At 39.7% G+C, this 25,548-nt stretch overlaps 1 protein-coding gene across 1 annotated transcript in view; it reads left to right on the top strand.

Moving 5' to 3' along the window:
- Window positions 1-6,678: 6,678 nt before the first annotated feature.
- PRR16 (proline rich 16) overlaps window positions 6,679-25,548 on the top strand; it is a 113,312-nt gene continuing 94,442 nt past the window's right edge. The window contains 2 exon segments of the mRNA XM_074166743.1: window positions 6,679-6,996; window positions 6,998-7,192. Coding sequence (XP_074022844.1) covers window positions 6,679-6,996; window positions 6,998-7,192 — 513 coding nt within the window.

The following is a 25,548-nucleotide window of genomic DNA, read 5'->3' as shown; positions in this document are numbered from 1 at the left end:
CACTTGTATTCTGACTGAATTTGGTTTTATTATCCTGTCTCATTAAATCTATAGGCTGTACTCTGTTGAATTTTACACTTAAAACTGAATATAACTGATACCCATATTTTTTAGTAAGATGCTCCATTTCTTTTTCTAGGTTTTGAGGGACTAGTTTGAAGAAAAAAAAAAAATTCTTTCTCTTGTGTAGTTTTCATAGCTTTTGACATTTTTTTGAGAAATATCACTAGTTAAAATTTGACAAAAAAAAGCCCACTGCAATTTAGTGCCTGGGGAATATCCCAGACAGAGGGTAGTTCATTTGCTATGGTTGTTTTACAGCTCACCAACGAAGCCTAATAAAACACAAGTGGTTCAAAGAGGACTTGGTTTCAGCAAGTTTATCTTCCAGCTTGCTAGTATTTCTTATTACCCTGTGAAGCAGTAATAAATCTTGGGAGTTGGCATTCCAATACAGAGACATTATACAGATTTTTCTTTGAACTGTGTTAACTAATGTGACGCTCCATCCTGAGCAGATTGATGGAAGTCAACATGAGTTATGCATGGGAGACATTTTATTCATATTTACTAGAGAAATTCTTGCATATATTTTTTAAGTTAGGACAAAATAACTAATATCTCTCCACAACATCACTCAACAAACAATTTGCCAGATAAGAAAGTAACTTTTATTGCCAACCTGAATAGACTTCTTACAAACAACATGCAATGAAAATAGATTTGGATTCCATAAAACTCTTCTCAACTTTTACTTCTAAAGGAAAATAACATACTCTAAACTGTCTGTTCAGTTTCTTAAAAGCTTAGCTCCGTGCTTAGAGTTCTGCTCTATAAATAATCAGCTCTGTACCAACTTTACCAAAATGTAAATACTTATGAGAAATATGTGTGGATTGTGCACTTGACTGAAAGTACAATATAACTAGTTTCTTACTGTACATACAGTATGCTTGATTTTAAATCAATATCAAGAAGAAAAAGGTTGGAGAAGTAAGACAAGAACTTGGTGCAAAGGGTGACTTTGCCTTAATCCTGACTTCCATTATGTCTGGAAGTTACTTTCTGGAAAGGAGCCAACTTAATGTTGTTTATTTTGTGAGCTCCTGTGTTTCTTTTTAAGGGAAAACTTGTTGTTTTTAAAGAAGTGAAATAATATAATGGCATTTAATTATACCACACTTCAGAAAGTCCTTTTAATTTTTTCCTTTAACTGAAGAGTCTTTCAGCCTCTATCCAAATGAACAACTCTATAGTTTGGAGCTTAAGCAGCCAGAGTGACTTCCTCAGCATAACTGTTACAGAATTGTTTAATAATTAAGAAAATAACACCATATTCAGTTAAATATGGGAGCATTTTGGAAAGAGATTAACCCACTATGTTTTTAGGAAAGAAGAGATAAAACCTGTGTTTACCAAGTACCTGGAATGTAAATTAGTGGCATTGTACTGTAGCTTAGCCCACTGATTTAATTTAATTATGATTAATTTTGAAGATTTCAATGAGTATTTTAAGTAGCACATGTCCAATATGCAAGCCTGTGGCAATTGAATTAAGCTTTCTTCCACACTTTCGTTTGGGACGAAGACAGGTTTACTGTTTCAGTGCTGCCCTGTCTTGTATGTGGAATATTTCTATTACAGACAAATTCAGAAGCAGGATAGAAAACAAATTAAGGATTTATTGTGTCATTTCTGAAACTAGTTATTTCAGCTAGTTATCTTTTTGCTTTGTAAAGTCTTTAATTTTGTTTGCAAAGTTTGAAAATGTTTAAGATAAATCAGAACATTCAGATTATTTTTTTTTACTTAGAAGACTTTGTTCAACTCTACCTTTGATAAATAGCAAATCCCAAATAAAGTACCTTCAACAGGCAACCGCAAATTAATTTTTAATTAATCTGTCTGAAATACTAATGACTTGGAGAAAGTGGGATGTAGTTCTATATATATAATTTGTAAAGTGCTCATTTGGTTTTTATTCTCATAGAAAAGTATGAAAGTTTTATGACACTGTATCAGCCCCTCCCAAGTAGGTTAAGTATTTGGGGGGGTTTTTTGGCTTTTTGTTTTTCTTTTTTCAATAAGAGAGAAGTGACTAAATTTAAATTTCTGTATTTTTGATATGACTAGTCTGGCTGATTCTCATGAAAAATTATTTCTGTGATTCATGTACATTTTATAATTACTCATGATTTCCTGCATAGTTTCCAACTCTCTTTGTGACTCCACACATAAAAAAAAATAGCATAAATAAGGCAGCATGATAAAAATCACTGCTTTGTGTGTGTGTTCAGTTCATTCTATTTGTAACACTGGGCAGAGATATAGGATATTTTTTTCCAAAAGGAAAAGTGCCATCTACTGAATCACCAAAACAAAATTTTGCAGCATCTTGAGAGATTTTCCTGAGTGATGTCCTCTCCAATTACTGATCAGGCCAATCCTTACTCAGCTTGTGAGCCCTAATGAAATCACAGCTGGCAATGGCATGGTTGAGTGCCACATTACTTCACTAAGTATTCGTTTAATATGTGTTTTGTTTTTGTTTGGGTGCTTTTTTCCTGGATTAAAAAGTGTTAGTGGAAGATCAGTGAACTGCACTTTGAAAGTCTTAAGCTTTCACTTCCAAAATAACTTTCTCCCCCAAGATTTCTGGGAAGATTTCTTGTGCATCTTCTGCATCTTCTTAATGGCCTACAGAGGTCAGATTTACAGTAAGGAGTTATTTCTCTTCTCCCTGATTGGCCACTTCAGGTTTGGCGAAGGTACAGACAGAAAGTCTTCAAAAAGAATAAACTGACAACACATTGATAAAAAGCCTTTACTTGCAGAGACAGAAGCAAAAAGAAATAGAACAACTAGTAAATAACTTTGCTATGGGATACCACCTACTAGTTAACTGAGATATGGTTTAGCAAGGTATAGCACATTTTTAGAGGCATAAAATTGCTTTCAAGGCCAATATGTGGAGAGGTGCCTGAGGACTGGAGGAAAGCTAATGTCATCCCAGTCTTTCAAAAGGGCAAGAAGGAGGACCCAGGAAACTACAGGCTGGTCACCTCACCTCCATCCCTGGAAAGGTAATGGAACAGCTCATCCTGGATGTCGTCTCTAAGCATGTAGAAGGAGAAAAGGTCATTGGGAATGGTCAGCATGGATTCACCAACGGGAAATCATACTTGACCAATCTGATAGGCTACTATGATGGAATGACTGGCTGGGTGGAGGAGGGGAGATCAGTGGACATTACCTACCTTGACTTCAGCAAGGGTTTTGACACTGTCTCTTATAACATCCTCACAGGCAAGGTTAGGTAGTGTGGGTTAGATGAGAGGACAGTGAAGTGAACTGAGAACTGGCTGAATGGCAGAGCTTGGAAGGTTGCGATCAGGAGTGCAGAGTCCATCTGGAGGCCTGTAACTAGTGATGTTCCCCAGGGGTCCTTACTGGGTCCAGTCTTATTCAATATATTCAGCAATGACCTGGGTAAGGGGACAGAGTGTACCCTCAGCAAAGTTTGTTGATCATACAAAACTGCGAGGAGTGGCTGACACACCAGAAGGCTGTGCTGCAATTCAACAAGACCTGTACAGGCTAGAGACTTGGGAGGTGAGGAACCTAATGAAATTCAACAAGGGCAAGTGTAGGGTCCTGTACCTGGGGAAGAATAACCCCATGGACTGGTAAAGGTTAGGGGCTGACCTGCTGGAGTGCAGCTCTGCAGAGAGAGACCTGAGAGTCCTGGTGGACAACAAGTTGACCATGAGGCAGCAATGTGCCCTTGTGGCCCAGAACGCCAGTGGTCTCCTGGGGTGCACTGAAGAGCATGGCCAGCAGGTTGAAGGAGGTCATCCTGCCCCTCTACTCTGCCCTGGTGAGACCACATCTGGAGTACTGTGTCCTATTCTGGGCCCCCCAGTTCAAGAAGGACAGGGAACTACTGGAAAGAGTCCAGCAGAGGTCTACAAAGATGAGCAAGGGAATGGAGCACCTCTCTTATGAGAAAAGGCTGAGAGACCCGGGTCTCTTTAGCCTGGAGAGGAGAAGACTGAGAAGGGATCTCATCAATGGTTATAAATATCTAAAGGGCTGCTGTCAAGAGGATGGAGTCAGGCTCTTCTCAGTGGTGCCCGGTGACAGGACAAGGGACAATGGACACAAGCTGGAACATAGGAAATTCCATGCCAACACGAGGAAAAACTTCTTTCCTTTGAGGGTGGCAGAGCACTGGAACAGACTGCCCAGAGAGGTTGTGGAGTCTCCTTCTCTGGAGATACTCAGAAACCGCCTGGATGCGTTCCTGTCCAACCTGCTCTAGGTGAACCTGCTTTGGCAGGGGGGTTGGGCTAGATGATCTCTCAAGGTCCCTTCCAACCCCTATCATTCTGTGATTCTGTGACAGGACAATGAACTTTACTCAGGACTTAGAAGAGCTGTCATTTTTTTTCAGGAATAAGCAGTAGATACTTGAATGAACCCAATGTATCTATAATATACAAAAATTATAATATAGATATATCCTACTAACATATAATATTAATAATAATCTAAATTACAACAAAAATATAATAATATATATATATATACTATTATATAATCCTGCACAGTTTTTAGAAGAATGTCACTACAAAAGTGGAAGGATTGGTGACGTTGACACAATTTATATCTTCAAAAGTTTGGGAAGTCATCAAATGTGGTCACAGGACCAAGGAAATTGGATCATCACAGGACTATGGGTAAAGTCTCGTCATGATTAAGGTATGACTGATGAGACAGCACAGGAATCAATTTTTCCTTCTTAAAAATATTTAGTAGTGAGAGGTGCCAAGGCTTTATACAGAGACAAGAGAAAAGGAAGCAATTGTGTAGGACAAATATGTCTAATCATGAATGCTCAATTAGGCTAGACAAAATTTAGCAGGTCTGTAGGAAATCTGGTAGTAATTTTGTGACAATGTTGATGGTTTCTACAAAAATGTAGAAACCATCCTTTACCTATTTAAGCCATGTTATGTATAGGTGTGTACAGTATACTGTTATACACTACCCTTAACTTCTGTCAGAAAATAGACTTTTTTTTCTAATTATAAACTGGATATGTGCTGGCTTCTGCATGGATAATTTCACTGATAGCTTTTCATAGATGTTTTCTTTTTTCTGTTCATACAACGCCTTTGAGGAATGGTATTCGAACATATTAATTAAAACTTACTCAACAACTTGTGGGTTGCTTTCTTCCTAATTTAGTGGTGACTGCAGTTGGGAAATTCAGACTGTATTACTTAGCCTGCTTCAAAAATCATATGATGATGTTGCTCATACAGAAACAGTTAAGCAAAAATAACCAGCAGGAATGCTTTTAAAAGTCAGTGTTGGAAGGGCTTTTGCTTTGGTGAGATGAAAAAAATCTACCATGAGACCTGAGGAAAGTCAAGAGGAAAGACACGGGCTCTTGTTGAATATGGCCTCCTTGAAATTGTTTACAAGGTCTGTGAGACACTTGGGGGAAAAAAAATACAATATATGCCCACTAACAAATGATTTCAGCCAAACACCACTGGTTTTACAGTGGTAAAAAGTGGGAAAATAATTACACCTAACCCAAGACTGTTAGAAGTGCTGTCAGCCCCTGTCTATTCATATACCAGTCCCACACCCTTCCCAGAGACAAACTGTTCGTCACCAAGTCAGATTTTTACCATGTGCAGACACACCGCTCTGGGCAAGGTTTCTGCTTTTCCCCTCCTGCTTTAGCTAGGTTAAAACATCTCAGGCTGCCAAGACTCTCAGAAGCATTTACAGCATCAAAGTCAGTTGCAACCATGCAGAGCAATCCTCGAAGCAGGGGTTGGCTGCATGCCCTCTTCTTGCTGCTCATAGCTAGAGGGAGGTAGAAGTACCTAAACCAATTGGTTTTACGTGAATGTGCCACCTTTTTTTGTAGTAAGAAGAAATACCACCAGAGGTGAGTGGTATCTAGCAACCTCTTCCTCTTGCCCCACGCGTTGATCTCTGAATAACACCACGTGTTCAAAAGCAGCACTGGCCTGGACTTCAGAGGGCGAGCCAGGTAGCATATTTGCAAGTGCAATTTATTTCTATCTGATGAGATGCACAACCTTTAGTTCCCGACTAGAACAGGGCCCGCTGATCATTGTGTTTGCCGGGCAGTATATAGGGGGTGTGTGTGTAGACACGTGTAACTGCCTCTTACTAATTCAGTGGTATTAACCGTCCTCCCTATAGGCTTCTGACAGCAGCAACCTCCGACACGGGCATGCTGCACCCCAGAGAAGCCAGAACGGTTACCTTACAGTGCAGAGGTGTGCGAGTGTAACCTCCCAATTATGACTTTTTTTTTTCCCCACCAGAAACGGGCACTGACGATGTCTCCTTCGTCAGGAATTTTGCAAGGAGCCAGCCGCTACATGCGCTTCCTTTTTTGGGGCGCTGTTTTGGCGGGTAAATATTTATCTCCGGCAGAGGTGGTGCAACCAGCCCCCGTGCGCGGCGACCACCGGAGTTGAGGGGGAGGGGGGGGAACACTCCAGGATGACACCGCGCCGTCCCCTCGCTGCCCCCGGGCTCCCAGGCAAGGACGACGCGGGAGACGCAGCTCTTCCGCAGGAGCCGCCCGGCCTCCCCCCCGCCCCCGGGGAGCGCGGGAGGGGGGGGATGCCGCGGGCGGCGGGCGCTCCTCCCCCGGCCCCTCTCCCCGGCCGGAGCCGAAGCCGGAGCCGAAGCCGGAGCCGGGGCGGGCGGGGCGAGGCGCAGGCGCGGCGCACGGCGGGCTGCAGCCGGGCCCCCGCGCCGCTCCCGGGAGCCGATGGCAGCTGCACAGCGCGGCCGCCCGGCGGAGCGCGGCGCGGCTCGGCGCCCCCGGCGCGGGATGCGCGGGCGGGCAGGCGGCGGCGGCGGCAGCGGCTGCGGCAGCTCCGGGAGCCGAAGGGACGGGGCCGGGCGGCCGGCGGCCGCCGCGCTCGCCTGACCTGCTGGCCCCACTGGCCGCGCCGGGCTGCCCCGAAGGATGTCTGCCCAGTCCAAGGGGACCGCATCCTCCTCCTCGTCGCCGTCCGAGGGGCCGCCGGCGGCTTCCAAAGCCAAGGTGAAGGAGCAGATCAAGATCATCGTGGAGGATTTGGAATTAGTCCTGGGGGATCTGAAAGACGTGGCCAAGGAACTTAAGGAGGTGAGAAGCGGAGGGCTGCGCGTGTGGACCCCCGGTATGCCCCGTGGGGGGCGAGCACCCCTCGCCCCGCTCCCCCCGGGGCTCCGCGGCCGCCCCCGGGATCCTTCTACCACTTCTTCACCGCAGGTCGAGCAACTGGTGTCCAGGCTTGGGCACGGGGCGAGCCCCCGGCCGTGCCCGGCGTGGGCGGCTGTGCCTTGCGGCGGCTCCCGGCGATCCGGAACGGGACAGGGCGGTGCGGCTGGAGCCCCTCGTCCCGGGTACGGCGCGCCCCCGGGGCCGGTCGGACTCCCCGCGGCTGCGAGGCGGCTCCTCCCGGGACTTCCCACCCCGGCGCACCCTTCTGAGTTTTGTGGTTGTGGGCTTTTTTTTTTCTTTTTTTTTTTTTTTTCCAGGAGGCCGTGGGTGCCGCCTCTCCTGCGGGTTCCCTGCTGGGAGAGGAAGGTATTTGGGGGAACTGCGGGACCCTCAGCCCTGGCCGATGTCGGGCCGGCATCTCGACAGTGGGAGAGGTATCAGGAGGGGCTCCACTCCCACTCCAGCGGGTTTAACTTCTCGTCTGCACGGTGCAGCCCCATATTCACCCCCAGGCAGCAGCCCGGCTCGGATCTCCCGGTCGGTGAGGGCTGGGGGAGTCCCGGACCCCTCACCACCCGCCGCCGCCTTGGGCGAAGGTTCCCTGCCCGGCTCGGCAGTACCGGCGCGGCGAAGTCTACTCCAGCCTCTGCAGGCTGCCTCACCAAGGGCTGAGCGCCCTGTTTATCTTGCCTATCTGGCAGGATTGCCTTCGCAATCTTTCTTTTGCCGGTGGCGAGTGTCATCTCCCCTCGGTTAATCTGCAGGCCGAGTGCGATTACCGTGGGCATGTTCATAAGCAGGGAAATGCTGTAGCTGAAGGAAGAGAATTTGGCTGTCCTTTTGGAGATTTCGACATTATCTTGATTTTGCTACACAACTGGTCGACAGATGGTTGGATTATGCACCGAAATTCAAGTCCAGAATCTCTGTGCATTGCTTTATAATCCTGTATTTGACATTTATAGCAGGCTGTGGTTTTTTGCTATCAAATATTAGTTTTCTATTTTAACAACATTGTCAACAAGTTTCATTCAACAGACTTTTGCCATCTGAGGCAGTCTGAAATTCGCCCAGTGCTTCATATAATGTTGAAAGATGTATAAACACACGGCTCACTAATCACAGCTGTTAGACTTCTTTCCCACCCACAATTCCAGATTTCTCCTTTTTTGAAAATGTATCTATAATTTCTCTTTTCCTTAATGTGCTGCTGTCTGTGCTTTGTAATTTTTTTGAGGTGTTTTGAAGTGGAAATAACCATTATTTGTAGGGCAGTTCTTTCAATGTTTCAAAGAACTGACAGGGCAAGCTGGCTTCTGTAGCTGCAGAAGCACATTTTCAGGACCTGGAGAGGATGTATTTTGATCTGTCCCATGAATGTAAATCATTCTCTGCACATAATCAGTCCTAGCTTTCCTCTAGTGAGCAAACAAGATCGCTGTAGGTGGAGGTCGTATGTCATCATTTACTGTGGCATGTTTTATCTAAGCAAACTTGCCTGTTCTGGTTGACTGCATCTGTGAAAGAGAACTGGATTCGCCTCTGCTTGATGGGGAAATAGCTTGTGTGGAACTGCTTTTCCCGACTGGAGTGAAATGTAAAAGGGAAGTTGTAGAGAAATGGTGCGGTAACTCTCTTAAGTACTGTGTAGCTGTTGAAGGGTGGAAGGATTGCCAAGAGCATCTGTTTTGAGAAAAGAAGAGTATTTTTATAAAAAGGATAGATAAATCTTGTTCCTAACCACACACGAGCTTTTGAGTAGTGCTTTTCTCCAAATGTCTTACAGAGATGATACCTGTGATACTCTGCCAAACAAAAGTTGCATATTGCAAGTTCTGCTTGCTTGCAATATTATCATTATGTGTTAAATACACTTTGTATGACATTTATTTTGAAAAGTCCACAGAAGTTTGCCATCTGAGTACCTCTAATTGTCTGCCCTTTTGTAGTATGGACTAAATTCGTGAACAATCTATTGATGCATCTGCAATATATACCTTTTTATGAGAAAATTAGTTAATTGATGATATTATAAACTAATAATCAGTCTCTTTCTTAAAGGGAATGTTAGAAAGCATTGACAGTTCTTTCATTAAAGCATGTAGGAAATTGGTCTACAGTCGGTTTTGGTGTATTACACACAGAAGTATACCTGTGCTTCATTTGTGGTTCCTTACCGTAGGACCAGGCTAAGTAATAAACTAGAGGATGTGAGTTTGCGCTTTCCATTTTCACTACAAATTGTGTTCTTTGGGAAATGTTTTGGCTACCTTTTTTTTTTTTCCACTGGGTGTTTGCTGCAGTCCAACTGTTGTGCTAAAACCTCTTCTGTTGTTTGTTCCTCTTTTTCTTTTTTTTTTTTTTTTTAATTAGAAATACATTATCTGAAAACAGGTTTTCATTCTTTTTATTACTGTTATATTAAAAAAGACTAAAATTCTGCTACAGTGGTAGGGTATGAGGGCTTTTTTGTGCAGCTACAGTAGTATCTAATTGTGGTATTGAAAATATGGCATTTGTAGAACACTTTTTTTTCTATTTATGTCTGCCTATTGTTACTCTTAAATAAAAATAATTTAATTATTTATTAGATTGTACTTAATGTAGCACTTCAGGTATTGGGATAGACTGGATGTCCTCTCCTAGCGTCTTTCAGTCTTCTATAAGAATTTACATGCAAAGTACTGTGAAATTGAAATACAGTTTCATTGCTTCAAAGTGATCTATCTGTAACAGTAAGGAGTATGGCTGTATAAGGTTTGTATGTCTTGTTACACTGAGCTTGTTATAGTTCACTTATATTAATGTATTTGCATCTGGCTTTTGGCCCAAAGCTTTTTCTAATTGGTACTTTAACATTTTTTGTATATAAAAGAGGGGGAGGGAGGAGTGGGAAGAGGATGGGGTGTTAAATCCAGATGCACAAATCATGGAGGTTATAAATTTTCTGTAAAAACACATGACTAAATCATGTGGATGAAAACAAGTACTGTTACAAGTAGGAGTTACTGTGTCTCAGAAGTGGAACATCTGTCTCTTTTTTTGTCCCTTATTTATTGGTCTGATCTGCTTAGGCTAATGTAACCATGAAAGACTAAGGATGGAGAGGGGGGGTGCCTGGGAGACATGTTAGGATGGAGTGGTGCTAGGTCCAAAGTCTGAGCTCATGTATGGCTAGTCCTCTCTTGGGTGCAGTTAACTTAGGAGAGACTTGGCTGCTTTTGTCTCCCTGCTAAAAAGAAACCCTGAGTGGGTGTGTACCAACAGTGGGATGTGTTTTTGTGCTGGAAGAAATTAATGGATTTAAAGTGGATTGAGTGGCTGTTATTTGATGAATATTCCAAAGAAAAATCAAAGGGGTGCCAGAGGGCTGAGTAGCACTGACTAGTCCTTTAGTCCAGGCTATTTCAAAATAAAGTTGGTGAAGCCTTAAACTTTGATTCTCCTCCAGGGGATTGGATAAAAGACCTTTTTCTCTGGAGTCTGTCTAGAAAAATGTTTATTATTAAGTCTTAAGATATCATCTTAAGATGATATTTATCTGTCTGGTACCTAAATAATGAGGTGATGAACACTACTGGAAACGAGAAGATGTGTGCAAATTAAACCATTTTGAATGTAAAATGCATGAAGTAGCCCTCATTCTCTGATGACTTCAGAAGGGATGGTAGGGTGGGTGGCAGAGCACAGAGATCTGCATCATCTTAATACTGATATTACAATTTTTAAGACTTCCCTGTTTCACATTTTATGATGCACATTTCTGTAGCCTTGCACTTGTTTACATCAAGGAAATACTTAACTAAATAATTTGAGAAATACTTTTTGTAGTAACAGAAATTCATCATGCAGAACAAATTCCTGGAAGTTATGTGGGAAACATTTGCATAGCTCTTAATTGGCTAAATACATTTCAACCTTTTATCGAGAGGAAGCAGCTGTGTAGCTATCACCAATGTTTAGAATAATCCAAAATGGAGGTACGGGAGAAACAGAAGCCCTCATAGGCACTGCACAGGCATCAGTAAATTTCCAGTCTTTGTGAGTCTACCTCCTCTTCTTTAAATCTTGCAAAAATGTCTTGCTGACAGAACTAGTGAATAATCTTCCCTCATCTTATTTTCTATGAAGATGTGATCTATAAAATTTGGTCATGACTTAACAAGTAATGTTTTCTAAATAATGATGGAACCATCAGATGCCACCTCCCCTTCCCCCCAAACACCACGACAAAGTTTGTTATGGGGTAGACGACCTGATTCTGTTACCAAGCCAGTCAGCATTCTTTAAATGAAGGGTGGTCATTTATTTCATGGTTTTCATTTCTGGATCTGGCCTGCAGGAGCATATTACAATTTCAACACCAATGTTTTCCATTCCATTTTTGTTTTTGTCTTTAAGTAATGATACAGATGGCAGGAAGGCACTACAGGTTCCAGAAACTAGGAAGCTGCAGTTTGTATCCACCAAGAGGATTAGAGCAGCAACAATCAATCACGTATCGGTATCTCTGATGTGCAGGCAGCAATGCAAGCACAAATACAACAAATGTTTTGGGTTCATATTGCTGCATGAAAGTGAAGGGGGGAGAGATATAGAATAGCACAGGTATAGAATATACTATATAGAAACTATATAGGTATAGGATATACTATATAGAAACCTAAGGGTAGGCAGAACAGTAACAATTTTAATCCATTCCTTCTTCTCCTGCTGATCCCTGCCTCTTCTCCTTTTTGGGCTCTCTCCAGATGTCAAGGACCTGCTGCTGCTTTTGCTAGGTAGTGGCAGTTGAAGGAAGAGGTTTTTGAGTGAACTTACTCCTACTGTTAGAAATCCAGTAAATGCAGATGCCCTTCTTATATATGGATTCTGGATGCTGGCCCTCCTGGAGTCTTGCTTCAGTGGATACACTCTTTGTATACGCAGATCTGGTCAGCGAGATGTGAGAGGGGCTGAAGCTTTCTTGTGATTTTTATTGCAGTGGCTGGAGCTGTGGGCCTATTCAGGCACTGGGACCAAGGTATTGGATGACTAATGGCATTACCCATTCCAAAACTTGCTAATCTCTCCAGCAGCAAGCCTTTTTTTTTTTTTTTTTGATTTCTTATTGCAGTTCTTAATGACAAATGCAATCATCAACTGTACCTGGATGTTTACTGTAAGTGCAGAGTGTGATTCATTATGTAAGAGAAGCACTGCACAGCAACTGTATTGTGATCTGTCCAGGGGTCCAAACAGGGCCATAAATAGTCATTGCAGGTAACTGAATCATAATTTTCCTTTCATTTCTTGTGGTCTGTGAAACATTTATGCAGTTACACACAACAAAAAAGTGTAAATGTATTAAGATAAAATTCTTATGCTGGTAGTGTCAGTAAAGCTAAAAGGTAACTGTAAACCTTAAAAAACCCCCATGTGTTAAGGTCGTCAGGATCATTTAAAATGCTCATATATGACAAGTTAAGGTTGCTCCAGATCTGATTTGTAACCAAACCTACCAAGAGTTAGTAATTATATTGTGTAACACAATGAAAAGAATAACTAGTGTACATATACAGCATTGCTTGTTAATATCAAGAGGTTTGACAGAGGGAGGCACACTGTCAATTTATGCTAGCTATTTTGTTTTTGTAAACACTCATGTCAGCTACCTCATTCCTTCTATGCAATACTAAGCTCCTGATAGTAATGTGTATTGTGCAACCATGAGCTAAATAGAGCATATATAAATTCAGTTTTCAAATAAAAACAGTACCACAGTGAAAATATGTATCTTTGTGCTAAAGTTTGAACTTCACACAGTCTGTGCACTACTGACTGTCATACAGAAAACAAAAGTGGTGAGGCACGAAATTCAGTCTGTTGCAGTCAGATTTTTCCATTGACTTCAGTAGGAACAAAAGTAAGTTTAAGGGTGACAGAAGTTAGATTTGGGCTGCCTCATTTTTATTAAAACTTTAGAATTCAGAGAAATCAGTTGCTGACGTGTGTTTGTATGAATGTGTCATACAAACACAATGACTTTGTTGAGCATCATCATTGAAGTTTGGCAGATTTTTGCAGTTTCCTCTGGAAATGAAGCAATGCTTCTGTTCCCATTACTCACACTGGACAAAGTTTTGGAATAGACTTCCCACTTCCAGTCCAAAACTTCCACCCAAATTAGTACTCGCAGTCAATTTGTACACAGCTAATTAATATTCCTCTTGGGGGAGGTGTGAGATAGGTGCAAATGTTGTCCCTGAGTTTAAAGAGTACTTTCCTGTATTGCCTATTCCACAGTAACTTTATTGAGAGCATCACTATCCTCTGCTAGTTTTCATTTCTTTTAAGGCTGCAAGATATTGGCAGCTTGTAGTCTTCTCTGTATAACTGTTATTTGAGAGGCAGGTGAACTGAATGGTCAGTGACCTCACAGCTATCTCATGTATATCCTGCTCAGGTGTCCCTGTTTTTTTATTTCAGTAGAGGTTATCGCTGTGAGGCAGACAGAGTGAAGAGGTCGATTCTGCATATGAATGGCTGTCCTGGCCACATAAACCTGTGGCTAACATGCACCCATGCAGGTTAACACTGGCTTAGTTACCTATACATAGATAGGCCTTTGTTTTATTCTGCTACTAGTCAGGCTTTTTGGTTTGGTTTGATGTTTTAGTTGTTTTTTTGTTGGGTTTTTTTTTTTTTTAAATAGATGCAGTAATCATCAGCTAATGCATGTTGTTTTCTTAAGGTAAAGGTCTTGAGGTAGCATTTCACTGAAATTACAATGTAGGGTGCATATTTTCTGTTTTACTGAAACTTTACTATAGGGCTGCAGCCTGTACCTGCCTCCTTGTCTCACAGCTTGTGTCCAGCTCTGTACATCGTTAACTCTGGTCATTCTCGCTGCAGCTACCTGCAGTGCTTCAAAATGCCTTTCTTACTGTACTCGGGGAAGAAGAAAAGCAGAGCCTGCTTTCACTGTGTAAGGCCTGGGAAAATCCTCTAGCAGATCTCTCACTACAGCTTCCCCATGTCTGGTCGTGTGTGTCTGGGATGGGAGGGCTCGGTGGCTGAGCCCAGGCCTTCTGGTTGGGTTTAAAATTATTGTTCAACAGCTGATGGGAATGGCGAGGAGCAGTTGCCTCCAAACAGGGGTAGTACCATTAGTTGTAGCTTTTACAAAAATTATAGTATGTTCATGTGTCTTTAAAGGTTAACAAACTCATCCGTTGTTTCATGCAGCATGTGCCACATTGCATTATGAAGACTGAAAGCACTGATGTTGAATCATTTCCAGATCACTGTAGATTATTTCTCAGTAATCTGAAAAATCCTGGAATTTTAAAACACCTTTCAGTTTTTTCTCCTTAAATCTGTTTTGATAGAACTGCAGTAATTATTTTAGTCTTTCAGCCATGATGGTATTATGTTCTTCTGTTTATTGTGGTGTGTTTACAGTTCTTTCAGTGGACAGCTTCAAGGTAGAAGCAGAGTAAGACATTCTTACTTGCACTGTAATCATTTTTGTTGTTAAGTAAGAGAAGAAGATAATTTAATACTTCTGAAAATAGTGTAAGAAGTTTAGTATTTGTTTAAAGTGAGACCATCTGCATGGGGCTCCAGGACTTTGATGGGGCACCAAAAACTAGATTTGGGCTTTCTATTCAACTGAAGAAAGTGAGGTAAGTGCTTAAAGTATTCAAAATTTTGGTATCTAATGACATTTTGTATTTTACTGGAGATGGCACTGTGTTAAAGCAGGCAGTTTATGTGGCCTGAAAGATGCAGATTTTATAAACAAACCAACTGACAACATTAACGAATGAACAATTTGGGCTTGCTTGTCCATTATAATTCATTGGTTTATACCCATGTAAATGTGTCTTTTCTGTATAAAATTGATGTGAAAATGTGAAAAATCAAGGACAGTATGTTTCTTCTTTACTGTGGCATAACAAAAGCCAAGTATAATTCTTTCTTTGCATGCTTTGTCATTGAGATTCCTTTTTTTTTTCTGGTATGCCTTCAGCTTTTTCTTGCTTTTTTGATGAAACCAGGCAAAAAGAAAACTATTTCAGTGTTAGTTCTCTGAATTCTTGTAAGGGTACATGCTAATGAGAGAGTAATTGTCTAGCTAAATTAACTGTTGAAAGTTCACTAGTTATGGGAAAAATATTTGGAATAAATATATTTATTTTAAAATATAGAATCACAGGCTGGTTGATGTTGAAAAGGACCCTTGGAAATTGTCCAACCCATTCAAGTGTCTACCGGAGTAGGTTGCCTAGGATCTTGTTCTTGAATATCTCCAAGGATGGTGACTCCTCAACCTTTTTGGACTACCTATTCCAGTGTTGAATCACCCTTACAGTAAAAATGTTTTGTCTTGTGTTAAGTAGAATTTCCTGTATTTAAGTTTGTGTCTGTTGCCTGTTCTCCCGTTTAGCACCACTGAGAAGAGTCTGGCTTTGTATTTATACACATTGGGATAAGATTCCACTGAGCCTTCTCCTCTCCAGGCTAAACAATCCCAGTTCTCTCAGCAGCTCCTCATATAACAGATGCTCCAACCCCTTAGTCGTCTTCCCGACCTTTTGCTGGACTAGCTCCAGTATGTTAATATCTGACTTGTACTGGGGAGCCCAAAACTGTGCAAAATACCCCAAATGTGGTGTCAAAAAATCAGGTATATATTCAGTAAAAATGCTAAGTTACAAGCATTTTAGCTTCCCTCAATAAATATTTCTTTATCTGAAATTTTTAAATTAGCTGAAAAACATATTCTCCACTTTTTCATTAAAGTTGCAGTAATAAATTGTTATGGTCTTCTCGTTGCTTGCAATCTGAATCTGGATTTTACTTACTTTCAGATGGAAGAATAAATAACAGATTTGCAGTATATGAATATAATGGATGCATACACCAAAGGCATGGAGCTGGTGTTCGTGAGTGCAGCCACTAGATGTGACATTAAATAGTGATGATGGGAAGAGAGTGCTGCAGATTCTTCTGCTTTTACAGGAACGCCACTCCTCTGTAACATGTCTCCATGACATTGTGCTACATCCTTTTCCCCACCTCCAAATGAAATTGTCCAGGCAAACCCAATCTAATTACTCAAATTAACTTTGTGAACCATTCAGATTACTTTTGCCCCTCATCTCCAACCTCTGCAGATGTCAATTTGTCAATTTTCACTTTGATTTCTCATCTTCTGTTGCATCATACTAATTTCTCCATTTATATGAGGCTTTTTGTTTTCTTTTCCTCTTTGTCATAAGTTTCTGGTGCTTCTGCAGCTTTATCTACGTAGTGGCTAACAAAATGACATCTGGGTTGTTAAACGTGAGAGTGCTTGTCTCTCCATTCTTGAATGTTGACTCAGGAAAGTCAACATCAAAGTTTTAAGATAGATCTTAGGAGTTTCAGGTGACTCTGGCATTCATCTTAGTAACAATCATTGTACTCATGCGTCTTTTGCATACTAATAGGATATTCTCCTGTGTAGGATCTGGAAGCATTGTTACTATTTTTTTCTAGCTCAATTTCCAATCTGGTATAGCAACTAAAAGCTGTGTTTGGATTCCAGAGTTACCTGGGTTGTTATTACAAGCAACAGCTTTTTGATTAAAGTCCGTGGTAGGTTAAGTTAACACTGTTTTCCAGCTTTCCAGTTCAGCGTCCAGAATATTTAAATTCACCCTTATCTTTTCTTTGAATACTACAGTGCTACTCTCTCAAATAAATGATTTTCAGCTGCCAACTGGAGTGTACTTTATTCTCTAGGTGTTTTTACTGATGATTGCAGAGACCATTTGAATGGGATGAGTTTACAACAGCAGGTGGTCTCTGCTGGCACTGCTGAGTTTGATCTGTGATAACTGGAGTGGTACAGTCTAGGCTTATTTGACTTTCATTGCTTTTAGGTAATTTTATGGGGTGGTTTTAAGGATCAGTAAAGCTGTGGCATTTGGAAAAAAATATCCTGTGTATGGACACAGTGTCTGGTAATTTGTGTAATTTATTAAGGCTTTGTTATACAAACATACACACCTCTGCTGAAGTAATAACTTTAGCTTCTTGCAATCAAAGTACAGATGGATGGTGAACCTGTATGGCTTACAGAAAACTGATGTTTGACCAAACTGGGAGGTTTAGGCTGAGGCAAGAGAAACAGGAGGTTGTGATTGTTAGTTTTTGTTGTTACCTGCTGACAGTTGATTTGGATGTGTGTGTTTTTTGGATGGTGGTTATTTGATATTGTCTATTAAAAAAAATCATAGAATTTGAATGATTGGGTTGTAAGCACTTTAAATCATGTGCAAACACTTTAATTAATTATTTTCATTAGCTGTCTTAAATCTTAGCATGCAGAGTATTTGCTGATGTGATTCAGTGTAACCATCAAGGTGTTTGACTAAGCTGAGACTTTAAATTGACTTGATGAGTATCATGGATAGTACAGTGTACTACAAAGATACATGAAACAATATAGCAGCACAACCCCCCCCTCCCAAATCCCAAGCCAATATATTGCTATGCATAGTAATCTTTAGAGTAGGGATGGATGTATGGATGAGTTGCATAACAAAAAGTCATAATACTTCAGGTGCTAAGGATGCGCAACTAGGAAAAAATGTACTGCAGAGGAGTGAGAACTTCTTATTTAGTACAGATTTACATGGTCTGTTTCTTTCTTCAAATTAAAACAGCAACAAGAAAGAAAATGATACATTGAAAATGCTCAGTTTTGTCTTTTAGAAAGGTTTGAAGGATAAACTAAAATTGAAGATACTATAATACAATTAAAACAGTGGCTTGAATGACTTTCTTCTCCCTATTTCTAGGGGAGCGTACACTGAATAAACTTAATTTGACTTTGATAGAGTTGTGCCATCTTGTATTAATGGCAGTGCCAATCATTCTGGAGGTTTGAGATGTGTGTGTGAAGTTAGTGTCTGATTCATGTGATTAATATACTTAATTTCAGGAGAACTTAGAACCCCAGTACTTGTATAGACAGTAATGTGTATGAATTGCAATGATGGGGTTCCAATTCTTTTATCTAAGGCTTAAGTTCATTGCATACTAAATAATTATAGTCTAAGATTGATTAAAGCTAGATATACATGGGAATTTGATGTTTAATGTTAGGTAGCTGATGGAAATGTCTTTTAAAAATCTCTAAAAATGTGTTATAAAATCATAAAAGTCCGTAAAAGGACTTTTAATATCTTCTGTTTACTAGTCTTCTCTGTTTGTTGCAAGACTGTAAGTATTACAGCTAGCATCCTAGTAGAAAACCTGACTATCTTAATGAATGGCTGCTGTATACTGTTTCTAGAAGTTGAATACTTGGCTAGCATTGTGAATCTCTACTTCAAGTTTCTTACAAATTTTGAAAAAAATCAGCTCTGTCAAAGTCAAAGTTTATTCAGTTTACACCTTAGAAATAGGGGCCACTGTTAAAATACTTTGAACAGAATATTAAATGTACCTAATTTTCTCTGTAATTTGGTAGTCTGCTGCAAACTTACATCTGGTTTAGAATATAAATTATTTGAGATTGAATTTTACAGATTTTAGTCAAACAAGAGCATAAAATAAAATACTAAAAGAAAAAGTTAATAATTAACCATCTGGATAAATTCTTTCTTTGGGAAAAATGTAAACAACCTTGACTTCATGCTTTGTATTATGGAGTCAGGTGTGGTTAATAATAATCTATTATGAAAAGAAGGAAGAACTTACATTTCTGTAGATCTTGTGGATCATTTGCTAAATGTGAAGCAAGCTTCTGTTTAGTTTTCCCCAGTTCTGACAGTAACATCTCATGATACAGCACTAATGTCCTGGTATTATGTGACAGATTTTCAAATTATTTTTTTTCCTTTATAGCTACCTTTTGAAAGAGTGGCAAGGCTCAGAGGGAATTTGGAACATTATTGAGCCTTAATTTTCTAAAAATCAAGTTCTTGTTTTAATAATTTATACAGGCATGCAATTCTCACATGTTCATTTACTATTTCTCAGCTTAATTCATTAATTAAGAATAAGGCATTTTTGTTATCACTGTGGATTACAGATATGATATGTCTTCCTTCTATGCATGGTTTCTTGTACATACTGAAACAAAGTTGTCTGTTACATAAATGCTAATATACTGCAATTAAATCTTGATCAAGTGCCTTATATGATAATTAAATGTCTATTTTGAACAGATTAAATTGTTTCCTTGCTTTTTGTACACTAACTACAGCCTTTCAACACCTTGGTACAATTTTTCATCGAGGATCTTCGTGTTAGACTTTGGGGGCCTCTATGGCTAGAGGACAAGATACCAGTATCTTGCATTCTTCTAACAGAGCAGTATCAAGTGCATGTTGCTTTAAGGTTTTTTTCTGGTGGAAAAGATGTTCTTGGAGTCTTCACGTTCTTTCTAGTGCAGACTGCCATGTAATACAGACACAGAAAGTATAGTCCAGGTTTTTTTTTTTGTGAATGAAAACTCTTTAATGTAGGCAAAGAAATGAACAGTGACAATAAAATTTTGTTAAAATTTTAGTGGTAGTACAGATTAGGAGCAGGTTTATCACAAAGTCTTTTCCTCTTAGCAGTACCCTTATCGTTGATTTCCTTCTGCTTCTGATTTTTGTATGGCATTTACTTGAGATGCAAAATATATGTAAGATAAATTAGCATACACAGAGCTTTGTGGTGTTGTGGGTAGACTACTTGCAGATCTTGTCGCCTATGACATAGACATGCACTTTACATAATTTTCTCAGTTCATGCATGTGTGTCCTCTAGTGAAAGTGATTGCAGATAATATACAAGGCATCCTCCTTTGTTTTAGGAAGCACATCCTGTTTCTATCTCTATAGAAACAGGTTTCTCTGAAGGAATGATTTTCGTTGAGGACATCAAAGGGCAACAAATTAGCTTAGTGCTTTCTGAACCACAACTGAGGAATAATGAAACTGTAAAAGTTCTGTAGAGACTCACAGGCCAAGTAGAAGTATTTGCAGGATGAGACAGTGGTGTGCCCTCTGTATCATTGCAGTGTGTACATTATCAGGAAAGAAATCTTGAAAATGAATAGTCTGCTTTCCTAATTGAGAAGGCAAATGTGTTGCATTAATTTCAGAAAGAATTTAACAATTTCCTTTTTAGAGAGGTTCTGTGTTACTGTTCTCCAAGGAATATATCCTGGATGAATGCTGACACAGTGTTATCATCTTGATTTGCAGACTGCTCTTGGACCTTTGCTGCTCATCCTTTTCTCATGTAACAAGACTGGTAATTCTCACTGGAAGTGTGAAGAAAATCATAACTATGGAAAGTAGGAATAAGAATTATTTGTGTTTTTTTTTATTTCTTGGTAAAACCTCAGGATGTCACAGGAGCTGGTACTGTTGTCATGGAATGAAGAACTTGGAGAAAATGCAGGAAGAGGGAATGGAAGAAAAGGGAGAGATGCTGATGGTGAAGGCAGGCAGATGGTGGGGGAAAAAAGCTTTGCCTGACAGTTTTTTGAGTTAGAAAAGGAAAATTAAATTGGAGCAAAAGACACTTCAGCCTTAAACTCAGTTTATATTATCTGAAATATCATGACTTTTCTGTGTGGTGGTCTATGTTTTTATTTAAGTATAGATGACTGGAAAGAGCAAACTATGTCTCCGAATCCAGGACCCTTCTGCTGGAGGCAGATCACATACTTCTTTGTGAATTTATCATGCTCCATTTTAAATGTTATCACTTTCTTTTGTTAGTCTCTTATTCTCTACTTCCTATTATTTTATAACAATTAATTGGAATTTTTAATTTTTTTTTTAAATTTTTTTTTTAAGCTCCCAGATTTTTTTTGCTAGTGTTGCCACTCAGCTCAGGTAGATCTTGAATATTTCCCTTACTTGTACTTGTGTTGGTACATTAGTAAAGTCTTACTCTTTTTATTAATTTGATAGACTCTCATTTGATGAAACAGAGCTTTTCTATGTCTATTTTGATTGAGTTGATCTTCACAGAACTGTGTACAATACTGTAGGTGAGGTCTCACCAGAGCTTTGGTGAGTGTGGCTTATCTTTACTGAAAATGTCTCTTTTTTTACATCCTGAAGTTGCATTTCCATTTTGGTGTCAGATTGGCAGCTGACAGCCATGCTGTGATTACCTTGTGCACGGAGGGTACACAGGTCTATGAATTAGTGAACTTCCAGTCTGTATGACAAAACTATTTAGTTTGTCCTCATGGTTATGATCTTGCATATTGGGCAATGAGAGTTTTATTCCACTCCTAAGTGTCTGTAAGATTTACTTCATACCCTGTGTATTGCCTCCTAGCTCTGCTTGATCAGCAGGTTTCCTCAGAGCACTTAGAACATTTTTGACAGGGTAATTAATAAAAATATTGTATGACAAAAGACAAAGTCTGGTTAAGGAGTTTCATTGCTGTTTCCTCCTGACCCAAAACTGCTGCTTTCTGCACATCTAGAAGACCAGTAAACTATAAAGTAATCAGCAATCAATCAAAGGTGGCTTTTCAAACAGTGTGTACTTAAGTTGTGGAACATTGCCGCTATACGTTATGGAGAATATGAGTTTTCAGGTATTAAAGATGATAGCGGACAAAGTTAATGAGAGGGAGCTCTCTGAATGCACAGAAGATCCTAGAAGCCGACTAGATATATAGAATGAAGCACATTCTCAGAGAAAACCCTGGGCCTCAGGTGGTTCTAGCCTGGGAGAGTGCTTAAGGAGACTATTCATTGTGCTCTTCAGCAGCTGCTTTTGATCACTGTTGGAGACAAGATGATAAGCTAATTAGAGTCTTGATCTCATCCAGTATGGCCATTTTTATGCAGTTTCATTATCATAGGTTAGCCTATTTTATTTACTGTCTTTATTTCATTCTCACAGGCATTTCCAAAGTTAAGGGGTTTCATTTTGGGTTGATCAGCCTGTAACTGCCATTCTTCCATTTATATATATATATAAATATAAATGTAATATAATACTTTTTCTCCACCACCTGGTATCTCATTTGACTGTCAAGATTAAAAAGTCTTGCTACTGGCCCTAGAGATAATTGCCAGCGTTCCTAGAGCAGCACAGCTGAGATTATCCCTTGCTGCTAACCTCAGTGCATTGAGTTTCTGGGCTTTCGTTTCTGTTGCTGATGTTTGGAGTTTGGTTTCCATTGTACATCTTGCTGGTGCATGGGCATAACTGATATTCAGTGTAGGAATAAAATAGTTGAACCAGCACTCTTGAAAACTAATCCAAATTAAAATTTGAAGACTGCCAGTCTTTAAAGTATACTGGTAACCATATCCCTTACTTTTCTTCAGCAGATCTGAAGAATCTTTCAGTACTTGCAGTTGCAAAGTCTAATTCAGGTTGTTAATTATCTCTTTAACAATAAATTCTTCCTTACAGTTATTACTTTAATGAAGTTTTGGTGGACTATTTATTTCTGTGTGCTCTTTGAGGTACTTTCTCACCAGATTAGTTCTGCAAGTGAAGGGCTGGGATACTTCTGATTGGTTCTGTACTTTCACCTGAAAAAATTGTAGTCCTTCTCTGTATACAGATTCATAAGCTTCTCAGTTAACCGTGCTAATAAGTCCCTTGTATTCTGTCAACATCTGTCTTTTTTAAATTCAAGACCTAGTTCTGTTTATTTATTTATTTATTTTAAACCGTGTTAATCTACTGTCATTATAGGCAGATTCCATCATTGCTTTTTCTACAGGGTGTGAAAGGTCTGACATGGTATAATCTCTTACTGAAACCGTGACTAATTGAGAAGTACATTTCTGGTTTCAACCTTAGGAATACTTCTGTATTACCATTAATGATAGCAAAGTTGCATGTATTACTGGGCATACTTGAGCTAGGAGAAGATCGGAAGTGCAAATGCCAGCAAATGAGTAGTTTACTGGACAATGAAGTAGTTTCTGCGAGTTCAGTTGGTCCAATAGGTTTGAAGACGAATAGTAACTAAATAGTTTTGTGAAACTAGTTACAACACTGTAGTGTTATTAAATTATTGTTACAATAATTTAAATGGCAGAATTTGAGACTGCAAAGACATGAGCTGAAAAAGGCAAGACACAAAGTGAAGGAAACTGATGCTGGTCTTCAGAATCTGAGTAATGTCTGTGTGGTCTGGCAAGGAAGTCTGAAATGTCAGGAATACAACTTCAGCAGGAATTTTTACTGAAATTTATCCTTGCTATTCTTTATCCTTGCTAATCTTAGTTTTATTTTTTATTCCACTTCCTGGAAAAGCTTCCTTTTAGTCACCTTAAATTACATTACTTTCATGAAGGAATATGTCCACTGTGACTTTTCCACAGTGGCAGTCTCCTATTGTTATTGATAGACTTAAGCATGTTTCTGTTTCTTTGGGGTTTTTTGTTGTTAATATTTTATTCCTTGAATGTTAGAACATCATAGTATTTTTGTGTTGTGCTTGATTCAGAAGCATCTGTTCTGGTTCTTTTTTTTCTCTGCCTGTTTTCTTAGACCATAATTATTTTCCATGCATATTTCAAAATATCTTTTCCTCTTCTTCTCTGTTATTATGTCTTAAAGGAAACAAAAGTTTATTTACATTATTAAATTCTGTCCTTGCTCTAAGACAAAGTGATGCCTCTAATTAACTACCTTAGGTGTCCTGACCTGTTTGTCTTGTGTGTGAACCCCCCGATTCTCTCAGCAGTGGAGTGAACTTTCTCAATGTTTCCTGTCTTCCTTGAGGGTTAGGTTTCCTCCTTTGTGAAACCGTAGCCATGGAGTAACACCCTGTTGGAACTGGAGAGTTGTCGCTAGCAGATTTTTTCTCCTCCCCTCTCTCCAGTCAGGAGATTTCTGGTAAGGTTCATGCTTGAAAGCTTTTTTTTTCAGCCTTTCTTTTCTCTGCTTTTGCAAAGGAGTCTAGTGTTTGCTATAGTAGTTGGTTTTTTTATCATGGAAGCCTGTATGACATGACCAGTGGATGTAGATGCCCCAAATGAACTGCTATAACAAGTCTGAGTCCAGGACTCCAACTTGTGAGTGAGGATGATTTTTTTTTTTTCTTCTCCCCTAAGTAGACCATGCCACTCTGCTGAGCTAAGTTGGTGGAGAGATGAATACCTGAAATGAAAGGAGAAGGTAAAATAGTAGGTTGAATGTAAACTGAGGTGAGGATGCTGCCATGCACATAAACTGCATGCACAATTTACCTTTGCATAAGGAGAGGTTGGCAGAGGGGGATGGGAAAATGACCATAAATGAAAAACAGATATGATGATAAGGCTTGATCAGAGATGTGCTCTGGGAAGATGTCAGGTTTGAGAGTTTTGAGAGAATCCATGTCCTGAGGTCCGTTTTCTTCAGAGTGCTGGGTGAAGTCTCCCAGGGTCTTGGACTCTGTTGCACCTTCATCTCAAATTGTGTGAAACCCTCTAGTAAATGGTCCATTGCTCTCTCAGATCCTTCATGTCATGGCTGTGAATTATCTTGTTTCTTTGTGTACTAGTTGTCTTATAATGTTGTACATGATTCAACCATCAGAGCCGATCTTTTCCCCTGTTTTTGTTTTCTTTTAAACTAGGACATGCAACATAAACTTAGGGTGTGTATTCTTAAAATGTTTTCTTTATTGGTTTTGGTTCAGTGTCATTCCTGTAACGGTTTTATGTGAGACTCTGACTTGCTTGGAGTATGTTACGATGGTTCATACTTGCTATATAATTAGCTGTGTGATACTATGTCGTTACAATTGATTGGTGTGGTAGCCCATGTGTTACACATAGCATGATGTTCAGAGCTTTTCTGAATGAAGAATTAATTTCCTATTGGGCTTTTCTGTGATAAGTGTCATTATTGTCCTGGAAAGTCTCATAAATGTTTAATGAATTTATTTTCATAATACATTTATGAGGTGAGGGGGTATTATCTCCAGTTTGCAGATAGAAGACTGGAGGGTGCCAAGTGTGACACAGTAGAAACCTCGTTTTTCAGTGTATCAAGGACTTTATAGCTCCACTGTTAAACTTCAGCTGTAATAAGTTTATCTTTGGCAAATCAGATATAAGTATTTCAGGTCAGAAAATAAGGATTATACATCTGCAAGGTAGGTACAATTTTGATAGCAGTGGTTTCCTATGGTATCACCAAGCCATGAGGCAGAGGCAGGGGTAGAATCAGGGTATTTTTGAAACTCATTTGTTGAATTAGCTGCTGGATCTTCTCTGCCCTCAGCTCCCTGTCTTCTTTTTTAAATTCTCTGTTGCTTTTGTACC

This window comes from Numenius arquata, chromosome Z (genome assembly GCF_964106895.1).
Source record: "Numenius arquata chromosome Z, bNumArq3.hap1.1, whole genome shotgun sequence".
In the NCBI taxonomy this organism is placed as follows: Eukaryota; Metazoa; Chordata; class Aves; order Charadriiformes; family Scolopacidae; genus Numenius; species Numenius arquata.
Note: the sequence above shows the minus strand (reverse complement) of the source record. Positions and strands in the feature narration are given on the sequence as shown.